The 25520-nt window shown below is 36.1% G+C and overlaps 1 protein-coding gene across 1 annotated transcript in view; it reads left to right on the top strand.

The window, feature by feature from the left end:
• The first annotated feature begins 259 nt into the window (after positions 1 to 259).
• The window catches only part of LOC123659105 (ras GTPase-activating protein 1), a 33782-nt gene continuing 8521 nt past the window's right edge, over positions 260 to 25520 (top strand). The window contains exons 1-15 of the mRNA XM_045594367.1: positions 260 to 416; positions 501 to 614; positions 3404 to 3476; positions 3730 to 3883; positions 4018 to 4142; positions 7470 to 7625; positions 12140 to 12326; positions 13712 to 14005; positions 14219 to 14389; positions 22184 to 22359; positions 23292 to 23364; positions 23558 to 23676; positions 23989 to 24119; positions 24371 to 24540; positions 24792 to 24920. Coding sequence (XP_045450323.1) covers positions 260 to 416; positions 501 to 614; positions 3404 to 3476; positions 3730 to 3883; positions 4018 to 4142; positions 7470 to 7625; positions 12140 to 12326; positions 13712 to 14005; positions 14219 to 14389; positions 22184 to 22359; positions 23292 to 23364; positions 23558 to 23676; positions 23989 to 24119; positions 24371 to 24540; positions 24792 to 24920 — 2229 coding nt within the window. The remainder of the gene's footprint in view (positions 417 to 500; positions 615 to 3403; positions 3477 to 3729; positions 3884 to 4017; positions 4143 to 7469; positions 7626 to 12139; positions 12327 to 13711; positions 14006 to 14218; positions 14390 to 22183; positions 22360 to 23291; positions 23365 to 23557; positions 23677 to 23988; positions 24120 to 24370; positions 24541 to 24791; positions 24921 to 25520) is intronic.

The following is a 25520-nucleotide window of genomic DNA, read 5'->3' as shown; positions in this document are numbered from 1 at the left end:
TTAGTCTTCTTGTACAATTGTTATTTGCAAAGAATTCGATTTTACTAGTTCAAAGAAATCAAAAAATATTCTATTGAATGTTATTATATAGAATACATCTTTAGTGGAAATCGGTACTTGATTTCATTTTATTTTGCTTCGATCATAAACACTTTAGGATAACTTACAATTATTGTGTTACTGATGTGTATAATCTATGAGTCATCTTATTCTAAATAATAACTAACTGTTAAAGTTTTTTGGGTGAAAACTTGTAAAAATGGCTGATCTTATTCGTGCTATGGGAGCGCCTATAGGACCCCCTATAAAGGATAAGTTGGGTTCGCCGTCGACGGAATCCGAGGACGGTGGTGCTGATATAGGAGAGTTAGCAGCGGATTTAGAGTTGGATGAAGCTGATGGACCTAGTACCAACGGTGTGTTATATTTATAATTTAGGCTTCATAATAAAAGTTAATTGAAAAACTATTCAATAGTAATTAATGAGTATTTATCTGTAGGTGAGCGTCAAGCTGTACTTGCACCACCAGAAACTGAATGGTATCATGGTCGTTTGGATCGATACACCTCTGAAGAAAGACTCTGGGCAGCAGGCAAGCATGGAAGTTATCTAGGTGAGAAATGAAAATATTTCATGCGTATTTGTTTTAATATGATTTTTTTTTCTTAAAAATACTCTGGTGTACGTAGACTATTCAATGTAAAATTAGTAAATGTATCTAATTAAAAATAAATACATAATTCTTTTGCCTATAATCAGCATGTTATAAATTGTAGCATTGTTTTATCATTTTGATATGTTTTACAATAGCAGTGTTTCCCACTATAATATTTATTGTTATGGTGTGTGTATAAGTGCAACTATTAACCTTAAAAAACATGCATTCTACTATTGTCATGGAAGTTTCTGTTTATTCAAATAACTAATGACAATGTCTGCATTTTCAATGAACCTTTAATATGAATTTATTGTTTGGCAAATAAGAACATGTGGGTCAGTATATATATATATATATATATATATATATATATATATATATATATATATATATATATATATATATTTTACTATTTTACTGATAATTCTCTTTCTTAAATCTTTATGTTCATGACGATTGTAGGTTTAAGTTGTGCTCATTGCAAAAAATATTTGTATATAAATATTAATTGGGATTCTATTTAATATGTGATAATAGATCTGAAAAAGCAGTGTAAACAAACTATATAATTATAGGAAATATATACAAATGTACAAAAATAAAATAGACAGTCAGTCACCTCAGCCTATTGCAGTCCAGACATCCCGGTTTTCCGCAATCGTCATCCAGCCTAAAATACTACTGCACAAAAACTTTTGTACATACAAAAAATTAATTTGTATACAAAAGAATATATTATTTCAAATTGTAATCATATTCAACAACAAAGATTTACTTAAGTTTTACTATGAATTGAGAAATTATTTTCTCTAAATAATTTTCACATACTAAGATGTCTTATATCTTTGTGGATTTTTCCACTGTGCCTCGGACAGCTTGTTCAGATTACAGAAAAAATTTATGTAGAGGAAAAAGCCTATTTTCACCAGTGGGATGTTACAGGCTCAACACTGAAGTTTTTCAAGACCCATTGCTCTCACTCACTGTTTATTCTGCGACGTTACGAGATGTTCCAAAGCAGCAATATTCTTTGCTATACTGGTGACAGTACAAGTGATGGCTTTTATAGTATCCGGTTAATATGTCCCGGGGGTAGTGGGGGACAGATTATAATTTATGTTTGAAATCGAGACCTCCTTGGAGTAGTACTCCGAATGAGGCAGACTAGTTTCGCCCAATTTAATCCCTCATAGACACCATTTGCGCGTTTCTCCCTAAGAAAGCCCCTATATTGTAGTGCCGAGTTTTCCGAATGTTTATTGAATATTAATAAAATTATTGGGATCCTTGAGGTAGATAACAAATGAAGTATAATTTCGAGATCACTTGGAGAACAAATCCAGTGGCTGCAAACATGGACTTACCCACGGTGGGAAGGTGGATTTGCCCCACCCTGACTGGAAGCTAATAATTGATATTTTAGATTTTAATAAGAGAAGACAGATTTAACTAAAATATCCGCAAGCTATTGTAGTAGTGTAGATAAGTGAAGTGAATTAAAAGTTGCAGTAAATAAAAATAATTGAATTCTCTACTAATTATCGAGTTTTACATTTGTTTTTTCCCCGACTACAAAATTCTGGGTTCGCCATGGCTGCCAAAAAACTAAGAATTCTGACCAGAGTGCGACCATACTTCACATCAGAACATTTCATTAGCCTCTGCATTAGCTTCTGCAAAGTTTAGGTCAGTCCCTGTGTGCTATTCGAAAATTTAGGCAGAAGCTCACCTATAACAACTCCAACAATTTGACTCCATTCAATGCCGGGCGATTCGCATTGTCGATGACCCAAAGCCTATGGATGGTGTAGAATCTTTAAGTATAATAAGAGATGTTGTCTGTCTGTGTTTATTATACCGACTATGGAGATAATGGGGAGTGTTTTTAATTACTCTTCGGTACGGAACTACCGTCACGTTTTTACAATCGTATCCTTTGCCACAGGACTAAATATCTTCCACATGAACTGGATCTTCTCGGTCAATTTTTCCGTGTACGTACAAACTGTGCAATGCTGAGTATTTAAATTAGATATATTATTCATTAAGGTAGGCATCACGCTTGCGCCTCTTCTAAATTTGCAGATAATCCATAAGCAACAGTAAACATTTACAATCAGTTGGTACCGGCCGCTTCGTTAAACCCCTCATTATCACAAAAATAGGTCATTCAACCTGTCTTGGCTCGATTATGTCTGGTTCAAACCTGACCCTTGACCTATACAAAATTTCATAACCTTAAGGCGGACTATTTGAAAAGTAAACATTCGCATTCACTACGAGTATCTCGAATGTTGAGTACCATTATTCGCACTCGCGAATGTGATAAATCCAAAATTTGTTGCATCACTAATACATATGTATTCTTCCTAATATCTAATGGAATAAATAATGGATGGATTTATCCAGTGTTTTTAGACATCATTTTTCCCCTTAATCTTTATACATATCTAACTTTTTTATCAATATGGAAGACTTAATCTACTGGCCGTGTTTGTTATTCTAAATTTTATGTGTAATGGTCAGCTTAAACTGTGAAGCTAAAGCCTTTTGGATAGTGATTAGCAGGAAATTAACAGTTAACAAAGGTTTAAAATGATACTTTATTGAGTATCAATTTATTCAATGGATAAAAAAGAATTAGTCTGTTTCAAAGTGAGAATGTACATAGTAAACGTTTCTTTACATAAATATAATTTTTAATTTTTTTTTAAGTAAATTCAATTATAAATATTTTTTTGCAGTGCGTGAAAGTGATCGCAAACCAGGGTCATATGTATTAAGTTACTTGGGTCGTACAGGAATTAATCATTTTAGGTAAATACTTTATAAGAACTAGTTTTGATTTGTACATACATATCGATAAAGAAAATATTTTACTTATACCTAAAGTTAACTGAAATGTTTGTATTGAAAAGTTTTCCTTATTTGATTATTTTTGATGTCCTAGCAGGACACATAAACAAAACAGTAAATATAAATTTATTGCTTTCAAAATTATCAACTATATTTTACGTATTAAAAATAAAGAATTATGTTTTCAACTATGAAACCTATTTTCTCTCAATAGAATAACTGCAGTATGTGGTGATTACTATATTGGAGGTCGTCAATTCGACTCCTTGACTGAGTTAGTGGGATTTTATAGTCACTGCTCTGATCTACTGAAACGCGAGCGTTTGGTAGAACCCATACCTCCACCTGAACCAGTTAATGACAAAAAGGTAAGCCTGTAATTCTATCAATTCAATATATAAAACGTAAATAAAATTGTGAATTGTCAAAAATATATCGTAATATTACAATTTTCGTTCATATTTTACACATACAGGATTCAATATAGTATTTGTTTTTGTAGCGTGTAGTGGCGATTTTACCTTACACTAAGATGCCCGACACAGACGAGTTGACCTTCCAGAAGGGCGACATATTCTTCGTACATAACGACATGGGCGATGGCTGGTTGTGGGTCACCGCACACAGGTTCGGCCTTCAATATTAATAGACTTGTTTTACTCTTAGTATTAACTGGATTCAGCGCTCACGACTCCACGCGGGTGAAACCTATTCACCCGCGTGGAGTCGTGATAACTTACATTGTATAAATGCACGTATTAAACATACAAATCTTCCTCTGGAATCACTCTATTTACTGAAGAAAACCGCACCGAAGTAAAACGCGTTAGTTTTTTCTAACAATTATCGTTATAACTAAAATAATGTAATTAATTTTGTTATTGTGATGTTTATTATGACTAGCCCATTGGCGCAGTTTGTAGTGACCCTGCTTTCTGCTCCGAGGGTTGTGGGTTCGATTCCCACCCCGAGTCTGGGTGTAATATAAATATTTATTTATATATTTATATATGTATTATTTATAAGTATGTTCATCGAAAAAAAAAAATGTAGCTATATACCAGTCGGCTGTTACCTATAACACAAGCATTAAGTTGCTTACTTTCGGAACAGACGACCGTGTGTTATTGTGTAAATATTTATTTATTTATTACTTATTATTATTATTTATTTATTTATTTATTTATTTATTTATATCTTCCACCTGTTTGTATCTGTTAAAGCGTAATTCCTTTAAAGGTAATGATTAATGAGAAAAATAAAACGTCTAGTTATAATAAAACCCTAAAAAGTTATTCGACAGTAAATATTGATCAATTTTTTAACCCCCGACGCAAAAAGAGGGGTGTTATAAGTTTAACGTGTCTGTCTGTCTATCTATCTGTCTGTCTGTCTGGTGAGTTACGGGCGAGTGTTTTTAGATATGGTTGATGAAAATCGATTGAGTCGTTTAAAAGTTGTGAGGGGTGAAAGTGGGGAAGAATAAACGAATGTCTGCAAATATAATCTAGTGGGGTCTCAAATGAAAACGTATCACGTGCACATTACAAAATAATGTGTTCAATGAAAATCGGTTGAGCCCTGAAAAAAACGCTCGGGGTAAAGGTGGGGAAAATATCCAATATCTGCAAATATATGTGGTGGGGAGAAAATAAGGATGGAAATCCGAATGTCAATAAATTTACTCAAGTACCAAATGAAATAGCATCACATGCACTTTACGAAATTAATAATAAAAATAAATGAAAAATATTTAAAAAAAATCGGTTGAGCCCCTTGAAGTTAATGGGACTAAATGTGGGGATGGAAAACAGAATGCCTGTGAATCTATCCTAATGTTATATCAACAACTTAATAAAATCTACATTATAATAAAAGTAAAAAGTATAAAATTAAATTAAAAATTAAAAAAAAAACTCCGACACAATAACCTGAGTTGCCTTTAAAAAGTAAAAATAATTAAAGAAACTCAAACTCAAAGTACCTAAGTATGTACGAGTATTATTAATTCTAAAAAAAAATACATCGCGTTGGGGGACCGCTCCAAATGTAACAAATTCAATGACAAATAGTCTAAACTAACCTAACTTAACTAAGCAACATAGATGAATTTAAAAATAAAATTAAGAAAAAAAAGCTTTTCTAAAATTACTTCAAAGGTAGGTTTAGACTATGAAAGTTATGCTACAATATACTGTAACATAGCTGTAGTCAAAAACTCAACCGAGTTCACTTCTACTAAATATGATATTGTAATTTTTCAACAAAAGCGAATGTCTTAAATAAAGTCTAAGGGCCTGTTTCACCAGTTGTGGATAACGTTATCTGACGGATGACGATACAAATGGACTTTGACTTTGAGATAGATTAGACCAGTAGTACCTGGTTCTCCTCAATTCATAAACTGCAATTAAGATTAATATATGCGAATAAAATATCTCATATATATAATACAATTCAATGGTAAAAAAGAATAATAATCAAAAACTTTTTAATGTCGGTTATTCTCATCCGTCAATTAGTGTTACCCACAACTGATGAAACAGACCATAAATATTACTATTCTTTACACGGCCATAAATGAGAGGAAGTGATGGGCAGTTTTAAGTAACCTTTGTTTTATTTACTATATGAGCTGCTTCATTATTATTTTATAAAAATTAAATAAAAAATAAAAAAAAACTCCGACACAATAACCTGAGTTTCCTTTAAAAATTAAAAAATAATTAAAGAAACTCAATCTTAAAGTACCTAAGTATGGGGACGCGTTGGGGGACCGCTCCTACTTATTTATTACCTAGATACGTGTCTACTCTCTAATGAACGTTAAAGTTTTATCCATTAGTTTTCTTTTCGCTTTGATACTTACACATTTTTTTATTATTATCAAAGACGTATATTTATACGTACAATATTTGAAACATTAGAAACTGCCAACGAAATATTAGAAACTGCCATCAACGTCTCTATACGACGAACTATATTCTTATAAAAGAACATATGTGACAGAAAGTTATAATGATGGATTAAAGTCATGAAAAGCTCTACGTCGTTAAGCTCATTTAAAAAAAAAGTATCCATTATTAATTTTCGCTAAAAGTAAAATCCTTTATAACTTTTTTTTTGTGTCGTGCAGTGTTCGTTAGTTATGACTTTCTAAAAATATGTTTACGTATTGTACATTTATGTTGTCAGAATACGTTTACGAATAGTTATATTCAAAATTTGGAACCAATGTATATAAATTATATTAAGTAGTAAAATTGTAAGAACCGTTTTTACTTATTTATTTTTATAAACACTACCTATAGAAATTACGATAATTACGATTATAGTAGCATACAAATTTCAATAAAAATATCATCGTGATTAGACTCTTAGTCCTTTTGTTTCTCATCTGTAAAGAAAAAAAAAATAACAAAGCTTTTTTTGGAAACGACATTCCATCTGACAAAAAGTAAGAAAAGTCGGTGTAATGATTACTTGCAAGTATATTTTTTCTCAGTCGGTTATGGGCATCCTTATAATTCATGAGGTCGTGGCAGGTCAAGTTGAACTGTCAAGGTAGAATGATTGCGTTGCGTTATAACTGATTCAAATGAAAAAAAAAAACAACTATGTGCATTGTCAAGATAGGGCAAGAAATTTGTATTGTTCTTGTTAGTTACTACCAAGTACCAGCCGACTCACCCAAATTAACTTTCAGAAATTGTCTTTTCAAATTTAATTAATATTTATTTATGTTACTATACAATTGTCATATTATTTTCGCTTTTTTAGAGTTCGGTAAGTCAAAAAAAAAAAATCTTGTACTTTAAATGTAGTATCAAATAAATAATTATTAGTTATGCTTACCTTAATCTCTATAGCTAGGAAGAAAAAAAATAGTGATATTTTCCTCACTCTAAAAGAGGACAATTTTAATAACATCGATATTGTTCAATTTCTCAACAGAACGGGTGAGCAAGGAATGATCTTTCGTGAGCTAGTCGAGGATCTAGATCCCTCTATCGACCCAAATACCGTGTTCTCTTGGTTTCATCCCAACTGCACCAAGAGCGAGGCTGTGGATATGCTCGTTAAAGCTGGACCTGGGAGCTTCTTAGTCAGGTATGGTTGTGCTGTGTGCTTCAGCGTGTACATTCCACTGCTGGGCATAGGCCTCTTCCTCCATGTAGGAGAAGAATCGATACTTAATCCTACACGCGTGTTGGCGGATATAGTCACTACTATTAGTAACAATCGCTATCAGGTGTATAACTATGATAACAACCGGGACCGACAGCTTAATGTGCTCTCAGAGGCACAGTGGGGAGACCCATGAGGAGAAACACTCAGACCGGAAATAAATATTTATAGAAATATTTACTCTGAGCGGGAATCGAACCCGCGACCACCGGTGTGTAGGCGCCAACACGGCACTCGCACCACTACACCAGAGCGGTCGTCAGGTATGATGTACATATATTCATGTATTTATATCATCACATCACAGCAGCCTTTCGCAGTCCACTACTGGACATAGGCCTCCACAAGTTCACGCCAAAAATGGCGTGAACTCATGTGTTTTGCCCATGGTCACCACGCTGGGCAGGCGGGTTGGTGACCGCAGGGCTGGTTTTGTCGCAGCGAAGACGCTGCTGCCCGTCTTCGGCCTGTGAATTTCAAAGCCAGCAGTTGGATGGTTATCCCGTCATCGGTCGGCTTTTTAAGTTCATAGTAAGCAAGATGATAGTGGAACTTTGTTATCCCTTAGTCGCCTCTTACGACACCCACGGGAAGAGATGGGGTGGCTATATTCTTTGATGTCGTAACCACACAGCATTATTTATATAAACTGGTCATCAAAAAAATCGGCCCACCTGCGTTTTTACCGATAATCACGTTTTTTTTAAACAAATCACAATAAAACTTTTTAGTACTGAATAATGTTTTATTGAACTTGTTTATTTACAACAATTTAATCACAATTAAAACATCAAAATGTTTTTTTTTTAAGATTTTGATTTAAAAATCAGAATCTTTAATTTTACACGATTTTTTGATTAATTTTTAATACGCTCTAGTTTTTTAGTCTTAAATGGTATGCATACAATTGTTGCAATTTAATATTGCGTATTCCCTCCTCTTGCTCGAATGACGGCCTGCATCCGCCGTTTTAATGACCTTATCAAGATTTTAATGGTCTCCTGAGGGATTCGGTTCCATTCTTCCCTAATGGCGGTTTCCAGGTCTCCTAATGTTGTAGGGACTGGATTACGGGCTCTAACCTTTTGTTTTAGGGTGTCCCACATATGCTCTATAGGATTGAGATCGGGGCTTCTTGCTGGCCAGGACATTACCCGAATGCCAACCTCTTGAAGGTAATCGGTGGTGATGCGCGCTACGTGTGGTCGTGCATTATCATGCATTAATTCAAAGTTTTCTCCAATATAGCCGGCATAAGGCATCACATGGTCTTCTAAGATCTCTGTGATATAGCGTGCAGCAGTTAAAGCACCTCTTCGTATGAAAACCAGCTCCGTCCGTCCAGTCAAAGATATTCCACCCCAAAACATTACAGAGCCCCCACCATAACTGACAGTTTCCCTTATGCAACACTGGGTATAACGTTCACCTGGCCGTCGCATGACATTACGGCGTCCATCAGAACCGTGTAAAGTCATTCGACTCTCATCACTAAAAAGAACTAACTCCCATTGGCCTATGGTCCAGTTGATATGATTACGTGCGAATTGAAGTCTGGCTTGTCGATGAGCTGTGGTCAATTGTGGTCCTGTTGCTGGCTTATGTGGTCTTAAATTCTGCTCACGAAGTCTCCTTCTTACAGTACTGTCACTTATAGCCACCCCCCGATCTTCGCGTAAGCGTCGCTGGAGATCAACACCAGATAGGTGTCGATTCCGTAGAGCTGATAACACTATAAAGCGGTCATCTCTTTGAGTTGTCACTCTATGTCTTCCAGATCCAGACCTTCTTCGATACTGCCGAGTCTCCAGAAACCTTTGGTAAACTCGCCGAACTGCAGAACAGCTCAGATTTAACCTCCTGGCCACGATACGTTGACTTATGCCTTGTTGCAGCAAAGCCACAACTTGGGCCGCCTCAGCTTCTGTAGTGTTCATTATTTTTAGTCAAAATGAATCAAAATACAGCCACAGTAAATAAACTTAACGTTATTAACAAGTAATCCCTACAAAGGGCTCTTCCGGACTCAAAGAACGATTCGAATTTGTTACGATGTAAAACCATCAAATCAGTACTCAACAGTGTTTCTGTATAAAAAATGGTTAAGTACCTTCAAGTTCAATAAGATTTACGACAAATAAGATGCCAAACATCGTAACCGACCCTCAAAATAAAAAACAAACGTGTGAAACAGCTTATCTGTGAAACAATCGATAAATATTAAACAAAAAGTGGGTGGGTCGATTTTTTTGATGACCTGTGTAGTTGCTAATATTTATATATTTATAGCAGCGATAATCTAATAAAATTATCGTGTCGCGGTGTTTGTAGTTAAAGTCCTCCAAAACGGCTTGACCGATTCTCATGAAATTTTGTGTGCATATCGAGTAGGTCTGAGAATCGAACAACATCTATTTTTCATTCCCCTAAGTGATGGGGGGGGAGGTTAAAAGAGTTAATAAAATATTGTGAAATGTTGGGTGCATATCAGGTAGGTCTGAGAATCGGCCAACATCTATTTTTAATTCCCCAAGTTATAGGGGGGGGGGGATTGAGAAGGTTAATAAAATATATGACAAAACAACGTTTGCGGGGTCAGCTAGTAATAATAATAATAATAATAACTTTATTGTACACCAAAAGTGAGCAAAATTACAAAAATAAAAACAGGAGATAAGTACAAAAGGCGGCCTTATCGCTAATGAGCCATCTCTTCCAGGCAACCTTTGGGTAGAGGAAATGGTATATATGTAGACGGTTTAGGTGTACAGTTTTACCTAAACATATACAATATATTTAGACAGATAAATAATGTAAAAAAAATTAAAATAAAGTATATGTACGTACATGGCATATATAAATGGAAAGTTGTAATAGACATACATAGACGTATATAAAGTTAACGAATAATAAGCGATAGTAATACATATGTTCAACATACACATTCCATTCGTAGACAACTTAATTACTGTTTCAGACATAAATATACACAATTTTTTATGTTCATACAATTATAATACGTATGTAAACAATAAACTAGACTCGGGGTGGAAATCGAATACACACAGCAGGCTCACTACCGATTGCATGTACCGGCTAGTCGGATAATATCCTCCATATGTAATGTGATGGAACAGTAGATTCTTCTTTGTAAAAGAATTCAGTCAATCCGGTGTCAAGTCGCGTTACAGGTGTTACATTTACAGCCCAATAATATGTCTTAACTGTCTAATAATAAAAAAAATAATAAAAATAAAAAGAGCCTTTATTCAGACTTGGTTTACACAATAACTCTTAAATAATTATACTATAACATAATAATAAACTTAAACCGTATTTCTACTGAACATATACAGATAACTTTAACACTTAATATTATAATATAGTGATTTCTTTAGTTTTATTATAACTGTCTAATAGTAATGTTAAATAAATATGTGTAATCTTAATTGAACGGTATAACAAAGTTACATTTTTTGTAGTTACGAGCTAATTTAATTAGTAATAAAACAATATGAATTATACAAATCGTGAATGATTAAAATATGCTATCGTAAAATATTTTTGAGGTTTAGAACTATATTTAACAGCTCTAGCATATTTTTTACTTTCATATGTAATCCAGCGTATACTCGATCCTAAAGTTATTTATTACTAAAATTTTACGACACATTTTACTTATTATTAATAGGCACTATGGCTGTAGACGAAACTTTACCCTTTTGGCTGTTGTTAAAATCGTATTACGTATTTTGATTTTTTTTTCCGTTCATTTACTTAAATTTTCGTCCTCGAGATCGTTGTCGTTATGTATAACTTTAACCCGTACATACGTAATTTGAAGATTTGTTCGGTGCAGTTGATAAATAAATAAAAATAATTTTTGTCCCCAAACTACTTCCGCATGACACATTACGTTAACCAGTAGTGATAAAGCTGTTTATTTTAAAACAATGACAAAGCAATGTGTTGCATGTGGTTTATCTTTATTCAAACAGAAGATAAATTTTTGTCGTGAATTACCAGTTGTCGAAAACCGTTCTCATTTCTATGTTTCGACTAGGCCGTTGGCGCAATGATTCTGCTTTATGATCCAGGGGTTTTGGTTTTCATTTCCACTCGCGAGATAGAGTGTAATATTTATCTATTAATTTATTAATACATCTATTGTTTTTAAGTACATTATAAAAAATATAAACCTATATCAGCCGTCTATAATCAAACCTAGGTATTATATATAGCTTCCTGACATTGGAACAGACGACCGTGTGTGTGTATGTAAACATATTCATTATTATATTTATCTAACAAATACTTATCCATTTAACTTTCCAAAATTTTTAAAAATTACATTCATTCGTTGTATGTATAGGTTTAAATGTATTTATATATTTATTTTGACTTGAATAAACAGTTTTTAATATTTTATTTTCTAGACCCTCTGACAATTCTCCTGGGGATTACTCCTTGTTCTTCCACATAAACAATCAGATTCAAAGATTCAGGATAGAAAAGAAGGGGGTGCGGTACTTGATGGGAGGGAGGACGTTCGAATGCTTGGATGCGGTCATTAACCGATACAGAAAAGAGCAAATTGTTGAAGGACACACTCTTGGACAACCTGTAAGTTATTTATAGTGTACATATACATCATCATCATCACAGCCTATACAGTCCACTGCTGGATATAGGCCTCCACAAGTTTACGCCAAAAAAAACGTGAACTCATGTGTTTTGCCCATAGTCACCACGCTGGGCAAGCGGGTTGGTGACCGCAGTACTGGCTTTGTCGCACCGAAGACGCTACACTACATGATACATACATATATAGAAATAATAATCATGTAATAATTGTGTTTGCTCGCAAACGAAAAAAAAACCGACTTCAATTACATCGAAGAGTAATACAACGTAGAACGACGAAAAAATAGTCAAGTAACAACGCATTATCAAAGATTACTCAAAAAGTCGTTATCAGATCTCGATGAAATTTAAATGTGACCACATGATAAACATCGGCTTTCGATTAAATTAAAAATCATTAAAATCGGTACACCTAATAAAAAGTTATTGCGGATTTTCAAGAAGTTCCCTCGATTTCTCTAAGATCCCATCATCAGATCCTGGTTTCCTTATCATGGTACTAAACTAAGGATATCTTCTTTCCAACAAAAAAAGAATTATCAAAATCGGTACACCCAGTAAAAAGTTATTGCGGATTTTCAAGAATTTCCATCAATTTCTCTGGGATCCCATCATCAGATCCTGGTTTCCTTATGATGGTACTAAACTTGGGATATCTCCTTTCCAACAAAAAAAGAATTATCAAAATCCGTACATCCAGTAGAAAGTTATGCGGTATAATACAACGCAGGTCGACGAAAAAAGCGTCAAGTAAAAACGCATTATTAGATATAACTCGAAAAGTAGTTGTTAGATCTCAAATAAATTTAAATGGGACCAATTGGCACACACCACCTTTCGATTAAAAGAAAATTTGTCGAAATCGCTCCACCCAGTCAAAAGTTCTGATGTAACATACATAAAAAAAAAAATACAGTCGAATTGAGAACCTCCTCCTTTTTTGGAAGTCGGTTAAAAAAACTTCAAAATGATTAAGGAAACTGCAAATAAGGACTAATTTCTTTACTATCGTTAACGTTTTTATAAGGTGCAGTTATAAGTACAACTTCTTCGAAATTCTAAATTAATAAATAAAACCGGCTGCTAGAAACGCTAAAGGTACTGATTATCTTAAACATCCGTTATGAGTAGAAGTCTTCAAAATGGCGTCTGCGCTTTGAAAACAAATTGTTTATTGTTTGATGCTTCGTTATTGAAATCAAACTTTCTGCACTGACAAATTAAATTGATCTTACTTCTTAAATATTAAAGTTTTTGCTCGCTTATTTCATCTAAAATTTAATATGTAACAAAACTAAAAATAATTAAACTAAAAACTCTAAAAGTAAAAATTTTAAAGATAAGATTTTTTTTATAATTTATAGTTAATCGCTGAAGGTCATCAAATAGAGCTCCAACAAAACGCAACTGGGGCTGCCGCTGAGAAAATATATGCGACACTAAGGGAATGTAGGGATCAAATTGGACTCAAAAAGATGAAGGGCATTAAACACCAAGGGTACTTGCATAAGAAGTCAGACAAAGGGGCCAAGAAGTGGAAGGCGCTTTATTTCGTTCTTCTGCAAGAAGGGACTGATACCCATCTCTATTTCTATGACTCTCCGAAGCGAACTAAGCCTAAGGGGCTGATTGATCTCTCCTGTGCATATTTATATCAGGTGAGTCCAGTTTTGGAGCTATTTATAAAATACGAAATAATAATATTGGCAGACCAGATTTTATTTGTAATAAATAATTGCACAGAGAGGTTCGTGATCGTTTCAAAAAATCTTTAAAAAAATAGTTGCTAAGTGAAAATTATTGATAAGCTTTCAGTTTGTCAGGTTCTAGTCGTGGTCCAAGTACCTATAAGTTTTTGTGTGGTGTCGCAGGTTCACGAGTCGCTGTGGGAGCGCGAGTTCTGCTTCCAGCTGGTGGAGCGCGCCCTGCCGTGCCTGTCCACGCACACGTTCCTGGCGGCGGGCGCGGCGCACGAGCTGCGCGCCTGGCTCGACGCGCTGCGCCCGCTCTGCGTGCCGCAGCAGGCGCGACACCACTGCAAGGTCTCTCTCTCTTTCTCCCACTCTCTCTCTCTCTCTTTCTCTCTCTATATATATATATATATATATATATATATATATATATATATATATATATATATATATATACGAGGGGCGGCTGAAAAGTTCTGAGCCTAGGGCATTAAGAGTCTAGATAAAAATCTAAATAAAATTTATTTTTCAATATAGTCCCCCTGGACTTCAATGCACCTTTGACGTCTTTTATAGAGGGCTTGTATCCCTGATAAAAAGTAACCCGCGTCTTTGGCTAGAAAATGTTCATTAACGGCCACCTTCATCTCTTCATCATCCCCAAATCTTCGTCCCCGTAAGTCTTTTTTCAAATTTTTAAATAAAAAATAATCGCTAGGGGCCAGATCTGGACTATAGGGAGGGTGATTTACTTCATCGAAGCCAGTTTCTCGCAAGGCTTGCTTCGCAATGCGCGCCGTGTGAACCGGCGCGTTGTCTTGCAAAAACAAAATTCTTTTGCTGATTTTACCTCTTCTTTTTTCGACAATGGCTTCGCGAACTTTTTTTAAAAGCCCAGCATAATACTCTGCATTCATTGTAGTTTTTTTTTGAAGGTAATCTATGAGCAAAACTCCTTCGCAATCCCAAAAAATGGTGGCCATGATTTTGGAAGCCTTTTTTTCCACCTTGAACTTCTTCGGCGGTCTTTCCCCCTTCTCTATCCACTGCATTGACTCCTGTTTTGATTCTGGGTCATATTGTCGGATCCACGTTTCATCAACGGTAACAATACGAGTGCAAACTTCTTCCAAATTATCCTTGCACAAGTCTAAAAACTCTTCAGAAGTTTCAACGCGCCGCTGCTTGTCAAGTGGGGTGAGCATTTTTGGCACCCAACGCGCACTGACTTTATTCATATGCAAATGATTGTGCATAATATCTCCAACTCGTTCCTTACTAAAGCCAAGCTCTTCTGCTATCTGCCACAATTTTATTCGGCGATCGTCCAGTACATTTTTTTTTACTTTTTCGATGTTTTCATCGGTGACTGTGGTGTTCGGCCGACCCGAGCGGGGGTCATCTTCCAGAGTCTCTCTGCCTTGTTATAATAGGCGTGTCCATCGTTTAACCGTGGCTGACGACGGTCCAGAATCTCCGTATACACTAGAAGTTTCTTCAAAAATTTCTTTTGCTGTTTTTCCCTTTTTAACGAGGAATTTGATGGCGGCGCGATGCTCAAACTTCGTTAAGTGCAGTGATGACTCAGACATGGTGATGTTTACGGTTCAATTACTCAAAGCGTAATGAAGCTAATGACGTGAAACTTCGCTTACATGGTGGGTAGATGTCGTTCAAATAGTGACCCACTGGATAAGTAAATAGTACGACTGCAAGTACCCTAGGCTCAGAACTTTTCAGCTGCCCCTCGTATATATATATATATATATATATATATATATCTTTCTCTATTTCATTCTCAAGTTCTTGACCAATGTCGCCGATCACTTTGTGTTCTAACTCGTGGTATAGGGACTGAGACTTCGCATTGTACTTTGCTTCAGCCTGTAATATCCCACTACTGGGCACTTTCCCCATGTATAAGAAGGATCAGAGCTTAATCCACCACGCATTATACTTGCAGATATGTAATTATGTGTGCGGCGCATTTAATTCTCTCCCTCTCTCTCTCGTTTTCAAACTCTTGTAGAACACGACTGAAAACACTTAATGTAACACTTATTAAATGTGGGTTATAACAAGTGAAACATGTTACCTGTTATATCTGTTACTGTTATGGAAAAATAACAGATATCAATACCTGTTATAAAATAACAGCCTGTTATTTAAGTTTATGCGGATAACGAATTTTGTTCTTGTTAACTGAATAATTCCCTTCATCAACCGACTTCCAAAAAAGGGGGTTCTTAATTCAATTGTACTTTTTTATATATGTTACCTCAGAACTTTTCACTGGGTAGATCGATTTCGATGATTCTTTTTTTAAATGAAAGCTTTTGCGTGCTAATTTGTCTCATTCGAATGTTATCGAGATCGGACGGGTATTTTTTGAGTTATATTTAATAATGCGTCTTTGCTTGACTATTTTTAGTCGAGTTACGTTATATTACACCTCATAACTTTTTACTGGGTTTACCGATTTCGATAATTCTTTTTTTTAATCGAGGGCTGATACTTGTCATGCAGTCTTATTTTAATTTTATCGAGATTGGCTGGCACTTTTTGAGTAAACTTTGATTATGCGTATTAACTTAAATATTTTTTCGTCTACTTACGTTGTATTACTTGTGTATGTATTTGAAGTCGGTTTTTTTTCGTTTGTGGGCAAACACAATAATGTTTTATTAAAGGCTTAGGAGTTTCAGTTAATATGTAATGAAATAATTATAGCTATATTTATTACTCCAACTGACGCATTTAGAAGTGTTCAATTCACTGTATTATGTACATTACTATTTATTTAAAAAAATAAAAACAAAAAAGTTACATTTAACTAATTTATATTTACACATTTCTTACATATTTTGTTGCAAAAAAATTAGTTGCTGTAACTTTCTAACACCTAAACGAGTTCGCCTTTCATTAAGAATATTCCCCGGAGCTGACAATACCCTTTCGCAGGGAACAGATGACGCCATCGCATTTAAATTTTTGGCGGCTAATTTGTACAATGTAGGGTTAACTGTTTTGTGATCTCTCCACCATTTTAAAGGACATTCCGTTCGTCCGATGATTTTGTCGTCATAGTATCGCTGTACTTCTACAATAGTACGGGATTGAGCTGTACCTTCCGGTTGTATCCGTCGCATTTTTTAATCAAAATCTTGCCATATGGATGTTGTGTGGCTAACTGATGTTGTAGGTTCCGCAGTAGTAAATACTTCGCCTTGTGGGGCCGTACTCCGGGAAATCTGTGCTGCTACCATAGAAACAATTCGCCATTTTGTTTCTTCTGCAATATTTGCCTCATCGAAGTAAAACTTAAACCGGGGATCTAGAAAGAAACAATTCCCAAAAGTTTTACTACGGTTTAAGTTTAAAAACCTTCTTTTAATGCTTCCAATTAAATCCTGCCGCAAACTTTCCATAAATGGCATTAAAGTTTGTTCTTCGGACATATTATCCAGGGCTTTAATGAGTCCTATAGTGATAGGAATCACTAGGCTGCCTGTTACGAACTTTTGTCCGCACAATTCCCGTGTCACTTACACGGACGTAAAATGGCACACAATTCTTGGATAATACACCACTCATATCCTGATATGGCGTCTATCTCAAGGTTGGCCATTGCACTGTTAAGTGGTTATTTGAGTTCCACACATCTTCCGAGCATATAATAAGTGGAATTCCACCTCGTTGGGACCTCTTGAACAAGCCGTTTCGGTGTGGTACCTGCTTGTTCTTGGTACTTTTTTAATTTTTCCCAAGCGACATTGCTGTGTTTGAAGTGCCGTACTATGCCTTTTATTTTTGAAAGTAGCTCTGCAACGACAGGGTTTTTGAAAAAGTCGTTGACGGCTAAATTTAGGGTGTGACTGTAGCAGGGAAAATGTTTCCACCCAAGTTCCCTTTCGATTGCACTTTAAATATTTGCACCGTTGTCCGATACGGCCAAGAGTATTTTATCTGCTACTCTCCAGTCCTCGCATATATGGTTTATGCTGTCAGCCAAATTTTTTGCTGTATGTGTGTTCATAAGAGGAATACACTCTAGAAAAAATGACTTCAGGACAAATTCTTCCTCCTCAATATAATGTCCAGTCACAGCCAACATGGAATCGTTTGCACAGGATATCCACATATCAACAGTGATACAAAGTGACTTCACTTGTGTATGGACACTTTCTCTTAACTGTGCCTTGCCAAAAGGTCAAGACCTTTTCATACACGGCCAGTAGCATGCCGTTTGAAAAAAAAATTCTGGTGGGGATGGTATAGTGAGGAAACGCGTAATTCAACTCGCGAAAACCGCGATCCTCAACAATTCTAAATGGTTGGAAATCCATTATAAATATATTCATAATTTTTTGTCTATATCCGTCTTCATATTTTAATTTCTCTTTTGGACATTTGTTATTGGCTGGTGGCCAAAAGTCCTCTTTGGTGGTAGTGGCTGTGACACCAGTTGTGGCGTTGCTAAGACTTGGAGAACCGTTTCAGGTGGCTGCTGCGAAGAGGGCTCGGGTATTTGGTTTGAAGAATGGGGGACTTCTAGGACGCTAGTGCTAGAACTACCGTGTATGTATCTGTTATTTAATGTTATTTTAGATAACAGTTATTTCAAATTCAGAACAACAGTTGTTATTTGTTACTTTCAAATACCTGTTATAATATAAAAATCTGTTCCAATAAATACGCCTCACGTGTGACACTTATTTCTTACTTTATATCTGTAGTTATTCATCCACAATACACACTTGTAACTATATTGAATTAGTTATCACACTAATCACTTATACGCCACTTATCAAGCAGCAATGTTAGCCGCGCAATAATTAAACAACAACTGCCTCTTTACTTAAAAATTATCATACTTATAGGTCAATAATCGCGCCAATAGATTACAAAATGGTGACTGACCAATCAAAAAATTAGTATTAAATAAATTAATATTAATTAATACAATAATTAAAGTATTTATTAAAATGTAAGATGGTACCACCATCTTTATGCTTTTCCGATACTTCAACAAATAACAATTACTGTAAGAACGGTACATTATAATGAAATCACAATCAATACAATCTTATAAAATTACTAGCTGTGCCCGCGGCTTCGCCCGCGTTGAAATCGGTGTGACACAAAGTTTTCCCGGCAAACTTCCAGTGAAACTCTCGGCTTAGCCGTTCTATAAGCCTTCCTCTTGAAGCCCTCTCTCCATTGATGAAACCGTATAAAAATCCGTTCCGCAGATTTTGAGGGAATCGATCACATACATTTTTGGCGACTTTGTTTTATAATACACTAACTGTTGCCCGCGACTACGTGCGCGTGAAGCGCGCGTCGCGTTTAACAAAATGGTTTGTTGAATTCGTCAGAATTGTGGTATGAAATAATGTAGTAATAATATAGTATTGTAGTGTAAATATGTTTAAATATACTGCATGCAATTTAGTTTTTAATATGGTTCTACGTAACTATATGCCACAGAATAGCGTAACGCACGCTCCTTCGTGACTCCGTGACGACAGGGGTAAATAAAAAGTATTCTAGTAACGTAAAGGATATTGTAAAAAATATATTTTTTTGTACTACTGCGTACGGCTCACCTGATGATAAGCGATTACCGTAGCTTATAGACACCTGCAACACCAGAAGCATCGCAAGCGCGTTGCCGACCCAATCCCCAATCCCCCAGGAGCTTTGATCACCTTACTCACCAACAGGAACACAATACTGCTTGAAAACAGTATTATTTTGCTGTGATCTTCTGTAAGGTCGAGGTACTACCCCAGTTGGGCAGCTCCATAGTTTGAGCAGACAATTCCTGCTGTGCCCTACCTCAGTTAAAAGTTATAAGTGATCAATATAAATGTTTCTTGAACACATAGGGTTGCAACGCGGTTATTTTGCTTTAAACCGATCCTGCTGTATATGTTTCATACAAACTATCAACCCCAATTAAACCCCTTAGCGGTGGAATATCGCAAAATCCGTTTTTAGCGGACGTTTACTAATTATAATCTACCTCCCTGCCAAATTTCATCTTTGTCCATCCTGGATGAATGGACCATCCAGCTGTTTTTGAGTTCTCATGATGAGTGAGTCAGTGATCTTTCTCTTTTATATATATAAATTATGATGCATTATTTGGACACCTCCTCACCATCTATAGAGCACACATTTAAATTTCAAGTTTCTTACTTCAAAAACATAGGACTTTCATAGAAACTTCCAACTCCCGTTTCATCCCCTTAGAGGTCGAGTTTCATAAAATTCATTCTTAGCGAATGTCTACGTCCTATAAGGAACCTACTTGCCTAATTTTAAGTTTGTAGCTGTTATAATTTCGGAGATTTCGTGATGAGTAGGTAAGTCAACCTACCATCCCCCGTTTTAACCCCAAAGAGAAATAGATTTCTAAAGATACATTATTTGGACACCTTCTCACCATCTAAACAGCATACATTTAAATTTAAAGTCTCTTACTTCAAAAACATAGGACTTTCATACAAACTTCCAACCCCCATTTTATCCCTTTAGGGGTCGAATTTCATAAAATCTGTTCTTAGCAAATGCCTACGTCTTATAAGGAGCCTACCTGCCAAATTTCAAGTTTGTAGGTGTTATAGTTTTGGAGATTTCGTGATGAGTGAGTCAACCTACCATACCCCGTTTTAACCCCAAAAAGAAATGGATTTCTAAAGATACACTATTTGGACACCTTCTCACCATCTATAGAGCATACATTTTAAATTTCAAGTCTCTTACTTCAAAAAACATAGGACTTTCATACAAACTTCCAACCCCCGTTTTACCCCCTTAGGGGTCGATTTTCGTAAAATCCGTTCTTAACGGATGCCTACGTTTTATAAGGAGCCTCCTTGCTAAATTTCAAGTTTGTAGGTGTTATAGTTTCGGAGATTTCGTGATCAGTGAGTCAACCTACGATCCCCCGTTTTAACCCCAAAAAGGAGTTGATTTCTAAAGATACATTGTTTGGACACCTTTTCACCATCTATAGAGCTTACATTTTAAATTTCAAGTCTCTTACTTCAAAAACATAGGACTTTCATACAAACTTCCAACCCCCGTTTTACCCCCTTAGGGGTCGAGTTTCGTAAAATCCGTTCTTAACGGATGCCTACGTCTTATAAGGAGCCTGCTTGCTAAATTTCAAGTTTGTAGGTGTTATAGTTTCGGAGATTTCGTGATCAGTGAGTCAACCTACGATCCCCCGTTTTAACCCCAAAAAGGAGTTGATTTCTTAAGATACATTATTTGGACACCTTTTCACCATCTATAGAGCTTACATTTTAAATTTCAAGTCTCTTACTTCAAAAACATAGGACTTTCATACAAACTTCCAACCCCCGTTTTACCCCCTTAGGGGTCGAGTTTTGTAAAATCCGTTCTTAGCGGATGCCTACGTCTTATAAGGAACCTACCTGCCAAATTTCAACTTTGTAGGTGTTATAGTTTCGGAGATTTCGTGATGAGTGAGTGACCTTTCGCTTTTATATATATAGAGATTAAAAGCATAAATTTTAATGATAAAAGTATTTACTGGGTAACTACCCTACAAAACAGATAATAAAGATGGCGACTGACTAATTGTAAATTTATATCCAAATTTTAATAATTTTTAGAATTACAAATTTAAATGCTAACACTCTCGACTACTGTTGTGACCGCTCTGTCTTTGAACTCCGGATATAGCGCATTCGGGACGGTGGACTGTTTCTTGATTGCAATGTTCTTCCTGATATAGTTTTCGAGTTCTCGACCACTGCCAGGACCGCTCTGTGTTCGAACTCACGGGATTGCGCACTCGGGACGTCGGACTGTTTTGCTTGCATTGTATATGTAATTTTATGCAATGCATTTAATTTGCGAATGTACTGATGCGAAATTAAGGATCGCATGGACCTTTTTCCTCAAAGTAGAGTTTTAATGCCATTAATTTAGTTCGAGTACGACCCGACGTAGAGTTTACATGGATAAAATTCACGAAGCAAAATTAACCGAGTATACAATTCGGGAAGTGGTCACAGATTTTCCACTATCTATACCTATCAGTTAACCGCTCCAGTCCCGCTGCGCTGTAGCAGCGAGCTAGAGACAGCAGCCGCGTGCGTGTGGCAGGTGGCGCGCGTGGTGTGGCTGCGAGCGCTGCGCGTGCGCTGCGTGACGGCGCACCGGCTGCCCGCGCGCCTGGCGCCGCGCCCGCACCTGCGCCTGGCGCTCGGCGCCGCGCCCGTGGCGCGCACCCGCCCCAAGCCCTCGCCCGACCCGCACTGGGACGACGAGTTCGTCTTCGAGTTCGTTGCACTCTATTCTAATCCATTTCATCATCATCATCATTACAGCCTATACAGTCCACTGCTGGACATAGGCCTCCACAAGTTGGTGACCGCAGTACTGGCTTTGTCGCACCGAAAATGCTGCTGCCCGTCTTCGGCCTGTGTATTTCAAAGCCAGCAGTTGGATGGTTATCCCGCCATCGGTCGGCTTCTTAAGTTCCAAGGTGGTTGTGGAACCTTGTTATCCCTTAGTCGCCTCTTTACGACACCCAAGGGAAGAGAGGGGGTGGCTAAATTCTTTAGTGCCGTAGCCACACAGCACAATACTACATCAACATACAACAAGCTAATCCATTTACCTACAGTTTTTTTTAGTTTTATCACAATTAATCACGTGAGGCTCGAACGGGATGGGGATTCAGATTTAATTAGATATCACATGGATTTACTTTTCGTTGACCGCGCGATTTTTAAACCAAAAATAACTAACAACAAATACCCAGCGACATTAATAAATGTCTAGAAATTTGTACGCGATGTTTAATTTTTCAAAATTTAATAAGAATATGTACCTGTAACTGTATTTAAAGAAAATATTCTGAAAATTTTAATATACTTTTCACAAAAAAGAAGGTTGAAAAGTTACTAAAAATCACCGGATTATTCGACGATCCCATAACACTGACATTTTTATTTATGAGACCCCACCTCAATTGCTTTTGTAATGTTACTATATTATTTACTTTATCGATATATTCTACTTCAATAACTGTACGTTTTAAAATACTAAGATATAAGGAAAATGTAAATGTGTTAGCGTCTTTATACACAATATAGTTTCGCGCTTAAAGACGACTTTGCCTGAGAATGACAATGCATTAAAAAATATGTTTTTTTTTATTTATTTATTTATATAACACGCAATTCAAAAACTTTTAATTTGTTTTTAGCGACGTACCTCCAGATGTAACATCGTTTACCATTACGGTACATAACACTGGCAAGAGAGGAAAAGAATCCGAAGTAAGTTATCTCGAATAGAATTCGAATTAAGTTATGTCATATAGTATATGGTTCAACAATAAGTTCTATTAATCGTGATAAAATTATATATATTTTTTCCAATATCTAGCATATGGAATCGAGACTGGGGTGGCTAAAACCGTATGATGATTATCATAAGCTAATGTTTTATTAACTTGCGTGCATCTTTTAGGTTGCAGAACTAACAATTGAATTAGCCAACTTAGCTAATGGCGAAGAAATCGAAGAATGGTATCCACTAGCGGGCATGACTCCCATTGGGGAATGGGGCTCTTTAAGACTTCGTATAAGGTAGAGCTTTCAAATATTGAAGTTACAAGTATTTTCCTAATTTTTAAGTCCTGTCGCTCACCTATGATAAAAAAAAAAAAAAACTAATTAAAAAAATAAGAATAAAAAGGAATGATCTGTTGACGTATGTGTTTACGTACTTATAAAACAATGTTTTTTATATTTTTAACTGATTTTGATTGACTACGTGTCTCTATTGAAATAATTGTATTCACAATTAACTTTTGGAATATTTGTCAAAAAAATTTCTTCAAGACAAATCTGGGCTTGGATAAAATATTAAAGTATGTTATGTTTTTATTTTCTCTACAGATATATGCAAGAATTGGTTATGCCTCGTGAAGAATACAACCCGCTACGACAGTTGTTACTGGAGCCGGGCTTACCGGCAGTGAAGGCGCTGGCTGACTTGTGCCGCACTGACAGACAACCTTTAGCAACATGTGAGTACTTCGAATTTCATTTACGATTTTACGATTTTAATCTTTATTTAAGGTAGTGCGCAAGTAAAAGCTTTTCAGTGAGTGCGTTTGCACGTTTGTATCCGTATGTGTCCGAGTGCGTGCGTCAGTGCGTGCGTGCGTGCGTGCGGGCGTGCGTGTGTGCGTGCGGGCGTGCGTGTGTGTGTGTGTGTACGTGTGTACTTGCGCGTATAATACATGTTTAATTAAACCTTGGTGAGTGTGTGTTGCAGCGGTGCTGCATGCGTTCTCGGAGTGTGGGCGCGGCGCAGAACTGGCTCGCGAACTGGCGGCGGCCGAGGTGACGCGCGAGCCCGACCACCGCGCGCTGTTCCGCGCCGCCTCGCTCGCCACCGCCGTGATCGACGAGTTCATGCACGCGCTCTGCAAGCCCTTTCTGCAGGTACTCTTACCGTTTTTACCGTATTTACCGTCTCTAGTGCTGCGCGCGAGCCCGACCACCTCTCTACCGTCTCTACTGTCTCTAGTGCTGCGCGCAACCTGTAAATAACATAATTATGGAACAAAATGTGATAAAAATTATAATTTTAAATCAACATGTCATCTATAAAATATTGAATATTGTAAACAGACAGTTTCCTTTTTATTGTTTAATTTCCATACAAATAGCTTACCTATGACCATTTTTTATAGGCAGCTATAGCAGAAACAGTTCAAAAACTGATCGACGCAAAACAGTCAGCTGAATTGAATCCAACAAAAATGGACTCTCCTGACGATGCCTGCAATAATGCTGAGTTTCTACTTATGATTCTTGATCAGGTTGGTTAAGTGTGTTAAGGCCAATACTATATATTTCCGCAGTTTAAAACTACAATTTAGTTGTAAAAAAAAAGTTTTCATCAAATTTTTTCATTAATAACAAACTCCACCAAAAGGAATTTATATAACATTTGATGCAAATGAACTTTTTTTATACACAAGTAAGGAGTCGTCCATTAACGCGTGATACTTTTAGCAACTTTTAAACCCCTCGAGAGAATTAAGCATCGTGCTACAAATGACATGGCCAATTTTTGTATGGACGTTCGAACTTAGCATACACCGATGACTTTTGGTGTTATAAACTCGTGATAATAGGCACATTAAATTGTTATAATCATCAAACTCACAGAACTTGTCATTACAATAGACTAGACGTTAACATATAAGAGTATAGGTTATGATTTAAAAAACTAGGCTCTTTCAAACAGTGAACAGTTTCGAATTATTAAAGACTACAGTAAACTGATATAGTTAATAATAGGCATTTAAACAAGGTAAAGGCCACCTACTCATTGGTCGTATCCCTTTTATTGCAAAGGTAAGGGAAACAAAATTAAAAAAAGAGTAAAAATTAATATTTATTTTATTTTTAATTTT

Source organism: Melitaea cinxia, chromosome 13 (assembly GCF_905220565.1).
Source record: "Melitaea cinxia chromosome 13, ilMelCinx1.1, whole genome shotgun sequence".
Taxonomy (NCBI): Eukaryota; Metazoa; Arthropoda; class Insecta; order Lepidoptera; family Nymphalidae; genus Melitaea; species Melitaea cinxia.
The sequence above is the reverse complement of the archived record's forward strand: the minus strand, read 5'-3'. Positions and strand labels throughout refer to the sequence as shown.